This window comes from Octodon degus, unplaced genomic scaffold (assembly GCF_000260255.1).
Source record: "Octodon degus isolate 3935 unplaced genomic scaffold, OctDeg1.0 scaffold00328, whole genome shotgun sequence".
In the NCBI taxonomy this organism is placed as follows: domain Eukaryota; kingdom Metazoa; phylum Chordata; class Mammalia; order Rodentia; family Octodontidae; genus Octodon; species Octodon degus.
The window spans coordinates 972350-982585 of NW_004524904.1; the positions used below are offsets into that span (position 1 = coordinate 972350).

Sequence of the window (10236 nt, forward strand, 5' to 3'; positions counted from 1 at the left end):
AAATAAATAAATAAATAATTAAAAAAATAAATAAAAAGAAATGTCATTTCAATATAATTATTGCCCTATTTATATACTTTATTTTAGAAATGTATGTTTACGCAGATTTATCATTTTCCTATTGGGTTTTGTATTTATCTATTGTTTTGAGTTTAACGTATCCTTCTGTATTATGAATATATATCCTCTGAAAGATACAGAATGTATCTGTTAATTATGTAATTCCATTACATAAAAATACCACATCTTTTTTATCCATTCCTCAGGTGATGGATATTTTGGATTTTTCCCCAAGATTTGGCTATGAAAAATTGTGCTGCTAGAAACATGGTTTCACATATATCACTGTGGTATGATGATTTCAGTCCTTTTAGAAAAATACCTAGAAGATCAATAGCTAGGCTGGATGGGATTTACAATCCTAGTTTTTTGAGGAGTTTCCACACTGATTTTCATAGTGGTTGCACCAGACTACATTCTTCTTGCTAGCATTTCTCTCATTCTGTAGTTTATCTCTTTGCTCTGATGTTTGCATTGATCTGCAGGTGGTTTTAACTTTATGCAATTCTATTTATCAGTTTTTTATTCTGTTTTGGTCTTATCCAAAGTACCCATGCTCAATCCAGTCTGAAATTGTTCCTATATTTTCTTCTAACAGTTTCATGTCTGGCATTTAAGGAAAATGTGCAATTAATTGAGAAAATTTACTGGGTACATAACAAGTGCTCACAAATCACTCCAACCCCAAATAGAATTCAAGAACTAAGCCAATTTATCATGACTTCTAAACACTTTAAATATTCATATGTGGCAGAATATCAATGAATAATCTTAATGGGCTCTGCCAATTTTACTTGTGAATACAGCTGAAGGATGTTTATGTTGCTTGGAATTTAAATTACCCTCCCTTTGTATTATGGATATCTTTAAAGAAAAATATAGTTCTATGCATATGTGTCTGTTCAGAAAGGTTTGCACAATTGATTGTTTTCTATTAGAAACAAATGTACAGATCTCTGTGGTTCATCTCTCTCTAGAGACGTGCAGCCTTCTCCAGTATGATGATTGGAAATTGCCAAGAAAGAGATCTCCAGAGATCCCACTGAATGAATAAGCTAAAGAGCATCACCCTGAAAGTGCTTTCCACTGAGAAATAACAGGAGAGCCCGTGTACTAGTGAGTTACTCACACACAGTTTGTCAACTGATTGCTTTGGAATTGTGTTCATGGTTGAAAATTTCATCAAGATACAATCACTGTCTACAGCTGGATTGTCATTCTCCTTGGAAGGTAGGACGCTTGTTTATTTTTTTTTTTTGAATAAAGAGAATTTCATTTCAAAATTTGAAAGAAGGGAGAGCTCCTTCCCTACCAGTCATGATTAACTGGTTTATTTGTGAGAATCGTGCTTTTTTTTTGCATTAACTAATGTTTTCCATAGTCTTACCTATGGAAATTTGGTGACTTGCTTTCCTTAAGTAGACAAATACCCTTGTCCTCATTATGAAAAACAGACATAATGAAAAGAATTTTCACTACTGAGTAACATAGAAAAATTATAACTATATATGAGCAAATAAACACATAACAGAAAAATGATGGGCCTCTAAGTAAAGTGAACTGAATGACTCAGCCACTATCTTTCCTCCACTAGACACACAGTCCTTCGATAGCATGGTTCTCTTTACTCAGTCATTGGGCTCAGGGGGTAAAACAACTAAGGTAAATGTCAAATCCATGACATAAAGGACTTGAGTATGTTTGACCACTAAAATACATGGTGAGATGGACTATTAGTAAACAGTACAATCAGCAATGTCAGTCTTCTTCTTTTATATGATTTTGGAAAATAGAGAAATATACTTAAAACATTCCAGTTCATCTTGGCAAAACTTCAACATGCAATTGACTATCACCATGGATTTGAAGGAAAATAAAGCACATATTTTTCAGCTGGAATATTTAGAAATATTTATTTTCTAATAATGATACTTGAGTGATAATCAGAATTTTTCCCTGTACAATTTTTATGGAAGCATTCTTGAAACTGAAATCCCATAACCTCTATAGTTAATCTGTTGCAGTCTTTTTGCATGCCATAAATTTGGTCCATCAGAAGTACATATTTGTATAGCACTTCCTAATCTGACAAATTAATGCTTGAACTGTGATCACACATTTCTAAATTTTATTTTGTAACAAGTAAGAGGATTGAATTAGAAGACAGAATTCATGTACTTTTTCTTCCCCCAGAAAACTGAGGCCAGATGGAGCAATTTCTCTTGATGGGAGAAAAATCAGGTAGTCTTATAATGAAATAATCTTAAAGCTGTTAGACTTGACAGTATCACAATTGAAACTAGATTTCATACTGAAAACTATGAATTGGAGTCCTCTAGAGAGTAATATTCATGGATGGCAAACCAATGACTCAAATAATGAATCATAGATGTTTTCTTTAACTCAATTACTCAATCTATATTCAGTTGTTGATTTTTACATAGGAAAATAATGGATATTAATGATATTTACACATAACTATTCCTTCTTAATATTTGCATTAATCTTTGCTTGTCTCCAAATCTATATATCTTTATTCTCAAGTTTTCTTATGCTTTGATTTTTTAACTTTTGTATCTATTGCCTAACTACCATCTATTTATGTATATAGTAATCATTTTAGTTTCAATTTGTATTTTTCACCTCTTTTAGAATATGTGGCATTTTTATGACTCTAATTTCCATTCTGTGCTTTAAATGAGGTTTGATAGACTACATAATGAAAGCTTAAATTCAAGAAAGGAATTAAAATAAATGAAAATAAAAAAGGTGTTACAATAAAGTCACATTGTTGTTAGTCTTCTCTTGTGATTGTCTTTACAGAACAGGATCAGAAACATAGTGAAGGCTGTTGTCTGTTTCCATCAAATGGAAAAACAGTATTATAAACACATTATGGTGTGCCCTCATCCAACTTTTTCATCAACATGGGGGGGGGCACTGCTGACTCCTCTGAAAAGTCAAGCTGACCATAAAGTGTAGACATTTTAAATTGATTCAGGATATCCCGGAAGCCATGACAGCACAAAAAAAAGACAGTAAGAAAAGAAGAATTCCAGAACAGATTCAGAAAGTGGCAGGAATTATGGGATGTGTGTTTGAAGGGGATTAATGCTAATGTAGCCTTGATTGTAATAAGTTTTTTTTGAAATGCAAGCATCTGCTATATTTTTGAAATAGACAGTACTTGGGTTTTAGTGAGATGCATTTGTTACTTATTTCCACAACCTGGATAGTACCTCATGTTCTTCCCAAAAAATATAACAGGACACATCAGGGAAGGCAGTTCATGAGTGAGAAACAATGAACAGGATCAATGCTAGCAGCCCAGCAGCCTTTGTCTTACTGGGCTTTTCTGACCAGCCTCAGCTGGAGCTCGTGCTGCTTCTGGTCATCTCCAGCATCTATATTCTAACACTGCTTGGTAACACAACCATCATCCTGCTTTCCTATCTCAGCCCCAAACTCCACACACCCATGTACTTCTTCCTCTCCAATCTCTCCTTCCTGGACCTGTGCTTCACTACCAGCATTGTCCCACAGATGCTTTGGAACCTCAAGGGCCCTGAGAAGACCATCAGCTACACTGGCTGTGTGATCCAGCTGTATGTGAGTTCAGGGCTGGGCTCTACCGAGTGTGTGCTGCTGAGTGTGATGGCCTATGACCGCTTCAATGCCATCTGCCGCCCCCTCCACTATGGCGTTATCATGCACCCAAAGCTTCTCCAGCATCTAGCGGCCCTGGCCTGGATCAGCGGTTTTGTGGAGTCCACCGTGCAGACCAGCCTTGTTTTCCACTTGCATTTCTGCAGCCATCACAGGGTGGACGATTTCATGTGTGAAGTGCCTGCCCTGATTCAAATTGCCTGTGAGGACACAACCTTCCTGAAAAATGAACTCTCTGTAGCAACTGTATTGTATGTGGTGACACCTCTGGGGCTCATTCTGGTCTCCTACTGCTTCATTGTTAGGAGTGTGCTGAAGATAAAGGCCAGAGAAGGCAGGAGGAAGGCATTTGGGACATGTGGGTCCCACCTGATTGTTGTTGTCTTGTTCTTTGGGACTCTAATATGTGTCTATATTCAGCCCAAGAGCAAGTACACACAGAATGGTGAAAGATTTCTCACCCTTTTCTATACTATAGTGACACCTTCCCTTAATCCTTTGATCTACACGTTGAGAAACAAAGAAGCTAAATGGGCAATTAAAAGGTTACTGGCAGGAGAACATACTTAAACAGAATGGTGAAAAATCTTCCAGGGACTTGTAGGAATTATCTACTTATGTTTTTCATTTTATTTATGAATAATGTGGTTAAATATAAACAGATATCGGTGACATAAATAAGTGAAATATAATAATATGAGGGAGCATTTGGCAGCTCATTTTCTATAGTGACATTAAAGCATTGACTTTCAATTTATAACCTTCTTTCTGAGAATGTTGCTTTCTTTCCTGAGCCCATTCGTAAAGATTCCAAGAATAAACATATAAGTGCAGGTATATGGAGTGTGTGCGTGTGTGTGTGTTGTACAATCACAAATCTTATACCCGTTGTTCTAGTGACTGCTATGGTGTCACTGACATAGTCACCACCAATCCCTTTCTCATCATGGAAGTAAATCTCATTTCTCATACGAAAGACGCAGAAATTCTAATTCACAGCAGCGCACATCGTGTTTGTAGGCCTTGTGTTTGGCAGTGCCAGAGCCAGTGCTGTCCTCTGTTCGCAGGTTTCCTGACTGTGTGAAGGCCTACTGCAGGGCTGCGGACCCTAGAGCTTAGTATTGTCCAGGGATATCACCTTCTGAACCTTCATTTAGATGAAATTAGATGTCAGAAGCATCAGGAATTAAGTGCACCCAGAGTTTTCTGATCTGTCCACATAGACTTCTCTCAGCTCAAGTTTTTAAGCATTCTACACTTCTGTGAAATTGTGAAATATTTATTGTTCTGTGTATGTTATATTTTATGTATTTCACTTAGCATGACATCTCTATTTGGAGTGTTGATGTCGGTCATTTATTGATGGAACTATCTCCTTCTCTTCTTGACTCTCATTTAGATGAAGGGAGATGCCAATGTATGGATCTATTTCTGGTCTCTTCATTCTGTCCCATTGCTCTGTGAGTCCAGCTTACTGCCAGTGCCACAAGGTTTTGATGAGTATGACTATGTACTCTATTTTCAAATCACAAAGCAGGATACTTCCAACTATGTTATTTTTGCTCATGGTTGTTTAAGTTATAAGTGTTTTTCTTGGTTTCATTGAAATTATAACACTTTTCTGGTCTGTTAAAGTTTGATGTTGGTGTCATGATAGGAATTGCCTAGAATTTTTACATTTCTTTGAGTAGTATAATTATTTCAACTGTGTCTATATTCATGGGATACCTTCCTATTTATTGCTGCCATCTTCTATTTAATTGTGTTCAATTTAAACTGCAGTGCTTTATAGTTTTTATGATCTCATCTTGATTAACATATTCCTAAATATTTTACATTGTTTTACATATTGTAGATGAAATATTTTTAAAACATTCTTTTAGACACCGCTATCACATAAGAATACCACTGGTTTTGGTGTATTGATACTTTTGTCCTGTGACTTTTTCAAATCTGGCTGTCAGTGCTAATAATTTTTGGCAGAAACTTTGGTATTTTATGTGCATAAGCATGCCATCTGGCAACAGGGATAATTATTTATTTATTTTCTTTTAGTTTTGCATCTTTGAAGCTCATTATTGCTTTCTTTTGCCTAAATGCTCTGAACAGGGTTTCTAGAATGTAATCCTGTTTTCTAATGCTATATATAACCACATAATTGAGGGTGGCATTTTGGCAAGTAAAGAGTTTTGCTGGCTGAAGGATCTAAACAGACTGTAGTTCATTCCCCCTGGGAGGCATCCCAATAAGGCGGACAACTCATAACCTCAGGGGTGATTCAAAGGGAAGGCGACCCAGGTGGATGAGTCATGGCCATTGCTTGGCCAATGTGCTCTCTGTGAAAGTCTGAGAGAATGTTTTCTCTCCATGTGACTCTCCTTAGGCATACTCTACATCATCGATCACTTTCCCCATTGACCCCATAATCTTGATCAGAAAATTTGGGACACTACCGAGTTACATGATGTAACAGTACAAGTTTTCATGTGTCCTGAGTCTTAATTGACCTTGGAAGGCTAGGGCCAAAATGTTGGCTTCCTTGTGGCCCTCCTTTTTCTCTAATTTTGGTCTGCAAACTTGAGTTGTTAACCATCAAGAAGAAAAGTTTATTGTTATTACCATATAACTTAGGCTGTTAAGCATAACCTCACTATCTGTCTGAATATCAAACATCTTAGGAATAACATGGAACAGGTATTTTTCATCAAGTATTGATATGTTGAACTTTAAGTCCACACAGAATATGATAAAAAAACTTTAAAATTAGAATATATCTTAAAAATAGGCATAAAGAATTATATACTTCTTATGTTTATACATAAGTCTAAAAAACTAACACCTTGAAGCACGACAGTCCTACAATATTCCTTTTCCTGTCTCTTGCTTTCATTCACCACCCCCTTCTTCTTGAACAACCATCTACCCAAGAGACAGCATAGCAGCAACTGGCATGTCATGACAAGCAACCCATATTCAGAAGACCAGAATGGCAGGCACTGCAAACATGAAAGTACTATTACAGATTGCCATCTGCAGAGCAGTTGCTTAGTTCACAGGTATCAGTATATATGGTTAGTCAGGGTGAGAATATTTCCCAATAACTGCTAGATTAAAAAATCTTCTGGAGATTCTCAGGATCATTGCCTTGCCCATCTTCTACACATACCTGTATGGCTTGACATTGCCATGTTTCCTAGCTCTTCTCCTTTCCCTCTCTTGATTAGTTAGTCCTCGAGATCTTGCTTTCCTTTTACTTGTATTATACCTTTCTATTTGTACTTCTTCTTTGGAGTTCTTATACTAGGGAAATTATATGATATTTACACATGTGTGTCTGGTTAATTTCACTTATGAGTATATGTTCAAGTGGCATCCACTTCAATATAAAGGGTTCAAGTTTATCATTCTTAATAGCTGAAGAATACTCCATTTTGTAAAAATAACAAATCTTTTTCAACCATTCCTCAGGTGATGGGCATCTTGGTTGTTTCCAAGATTTGGCCATCCCAAATTGTGCTGCTATAAACATAGGAACACATATATCGCTAGGATATGATGTTTTCAGATCCTCCAGGAAAATTCCTAGTAGAGGAATAGCTGGTTTAAATGGGATTTCCAGACCAACTTTTCTAAGGAGTCTCCATACTAATTTCCATAATGGTTGCTCCAGTCTACACTCCCACCAGCAGTGGAGAAGGGTTCCTTTTTCCCCACAGCCTCTCCAACATTTGTTGTTGGGTGATTTCTTTATGATAAGCATTCTTTCTGGGGTGAGATGATATCTCAAAGTGGTTTTAATTTGCATTTCATGGATGGTTAGTGATGTGGAGTATTTTTTCATGTATTTATTCGCTTCTTTAATTACATCTTCTGAGAAGCGTGTGTTCATCTCGGATGCCCATTTCTGGATTGGGTCTTTAAATTTTGGGGCCCTAGTGTTTTTTAGTTTTTTATATATTCTAGAGAGCAGACCTTTGTCGGAGTACTTATTTGTCATGATTTTTTCCCAATTTGTGTGTTGGCTTTTCACTTTGTTGGTAATTCTTTTGACGTGAAAAACTCAGTAAGAGCAGGTCCCAGTTGTTAATTCTTTCAACTGTTTCCTGTGCAATTTGATTTCTGTTCATGAAGTCTTGGCCTACCCCTATGTCTTCAAGAGTTCCTCCTACTTTCTCTTCCAGGAGATTCAGTGTCTCTGCTTTAATGTTTAGATCTTTAATCCATTTTGACTTTAGTTTAGTGCATGGTGATAGACCTGTGTGAAGTTTGAGTTTTCGGCATGTAGAGAGCCAGTTTTTCAAGCAGCATTTGTTAAAGTGGCTATCTTTCTTCCAGTGAGTATGTTTGGCCCCTTTGTCAAAGATAAGGTGGCTGAGTGTGTTTGTAGAGGCTTCAGCATCTTCTAATCTATTCCATTGATCCTCAGGTCTATTTTGTTGCCAGTATCATGCTAATTTTATCACCATAGCCTTGTGGTATATTTTCAAGCCAGGAATTGTAATGCCTCCTGCCTTGTCTTTATTGCTCAGAATTGCCTTTGCTATTCTAGGTCTTTTCTGATTCCAAATAAATTTTAGGAATGATTTCTCTAGGTCTATGAGGTATGCTGGTGGGAGTCTGAAAGGGATTGCGTTAAATCTGTACAAAAATTTTTAGGAGTATGGCCATCTTCACAGTGTTGCTTCTTCCTATCCCAGAGCATGGAATAACTTTCCATTTTCTGAAATGCTCTATGATTTCTTTTTTTAGAGTACTGTAATTTTCCTTGAAAAGATCTTTGACTTCTTTAGTTAGATTAATTCCAAAGTATTTCATTTTTCTTGGTGCTACTGTAAAAGGTTTTGTTTCTTTAATTTCCCTCTTGGTATGCTTGTTGTCTGTGTAGAGGAATGTTATTGACTTTTGGGTATTTACTTTATAACCTGCTATGCTACTGAATTTCTGTATTAATTCTAGTAGTTTCTTGGTGGAGTTTTTTGGGTCTTCCACGTAAAGTATCATGTCATCTGAAAATAAAGATAATTTAACTTCTTCTTTGCCTATTTTTATTCCTTTTATTTCTTTATCTTGTCTAATGGCTGTAGCTAATGATTTCAGAACTATATTGAATAGCAGTGGTGAGAGTGGACATCCTTGTCTTGTACCCAATCTAAGAGTAAAAGATTTCAGTATTTCCCCATTTAGGATTATGTTAGCTGTTTTTTTTTTTTTTTCATAAATAGCTTTTACCAGATTGAAGTAGAGGCCATCTATTCCAATATTCTCTAGGACGTTGAACATGAATAAGTGTTGGACTTTGTCAAAAGCCTTTTGTGCATCAAGGGAGATGATCATGTGGTTTTTAGTTTTCGTTCTATTGATATAGTGTATTACATTGATAGATTTTTGAATATTGAACCATCATTGGATCCCTGGGATGAAACCTACCTGGTCATGGTATACGATCTTCTTGATGATTTGCTGTATTCTATTTGCTAGTATTTTATTGAGAATTTTGGCATCTATGTTTATGAGGGAGATCGGCCTGTAATTCTTTCTTAGTCGCATCTTTCCCTGGTTTTTGTATCAGTATAATACTTGCCTCCAGGAATGATTTTGGGAGGAATACTTTCCTTTTCAATTTCATGGAAGTGTTTGAGGAGTATAGGGACTACATCTTCTGCAAATTTCTTGTAGAGTTGAGCTGTGAATCCATCCTGACCTGGACTTTTCTTTGTTGGTAGGTTTTTAATAACATCTCATATTTCATTGGCTGTTATTGGGCTATTGAGAATTGTTGTATTTTATCGATTTATTTGTGGCAATTTGTACCTCTCTAGGAATCTCCCCATTTCTTCTGTGTCTTGTATTCTGTGAGAGTAAAGATTCTCAAAGTAGCTATTGATAATCTTCTGAATTTCCACTAGGTCTGTGGTAATTACACCCTTTTCATTCCTTATTGCTCGTATTTGAATTTTTTCTTTCCTGTTTTTGAAGAGGTTAGCTAAGGGCTTATCGATTTTATTTAATCTTTGAAAGAACCAGCTTTTTGCTTTTTTAATTGTTTGAACTGTTTTCTTCATCTCAATTGAATTAATTTCTGCACTAGTCTTTGTGATTTCTTTCCATCTTTGGGCTCTGGATTTGGTTTGCTCTTCCTTTTCTAGTTGTTAAAGGTGCAACATTATTGTATTTATTTGTTCTCATTCTGTTTTCCTAATGTGTAAGTGCACAGCTATGAATTTCCATCTGAGAACTGCTTTCATTGTATCCCATAAATTACGATAAATTGTGCTTGAATTTTCATTGAACTGTAGAGATTTTTGAATTTCTTGTTTAATTTCATCTGTGACCCATTGGTTGCTGAGTAGGGTGTCATTTAATTTCCATGTATTTAAAGTTTTTTCTGGTTTCTTTTGTCATTCATTTCTAGTTTCATTGCACTGTGGTCAGACAATGTGCATGGGATAATTTCTGTTTTCTTGCATATACTTAAGCATGACCTATGGACCAGTATGTGGTCTATTTTAG

At 36.1% G+C, this 10236-nt stretch overlaps 2 protein-coding genes across 2 annotated transcripts in view; both read left to right on the plus strand.

Moving 5' to 3' along the window:
* The first annotated feature begins 3363 nt into the window (after positions 1-3363).
* Positions 3364-4431, plus strand: LOC101560604 (putative olfactory receptor 2B8). Its single transcript, XM_004647810.2, has one exon. The coding sequence runs from the start codon at positions 3364-3366 to the stop codon at positions 4294-4296; it is 933 nt and encodes a 310-aa protein (XP_004647867.1). The 3' UTR covers positions 4297-4431.
* A 241-nt stretch (positions 4432-4672) lies between these two features.
* The window catches only part of LOC101561001 (olfactory receptor 2H2-like), a 7297-nt gene continuing 1733 nt past the window's right edge, over positions 4673-10236 (plus strand). The window contains exons 1-2 of the mRNA XM_004647811.1: positions 4673-4742; positions 9873-9909. Coding sequence (XP_004647868.1) covers positions 4673-4742; positions 9873-9909 — 107 coding nt within the window. The remainder of the gene's footprint in view (positions 4743-9872; positions 9910-10236) is intronic.

Bases quoted from the DNA above. Each gene is read 5' to 3' on its own strand.
- LOC101560604 (XM_004647810.2), top strand. From the start codon at position 3,364: ATGAACAGGATCAATGCTAGCAGCCCAGCAGCCTTTGTCTTACTGGGC.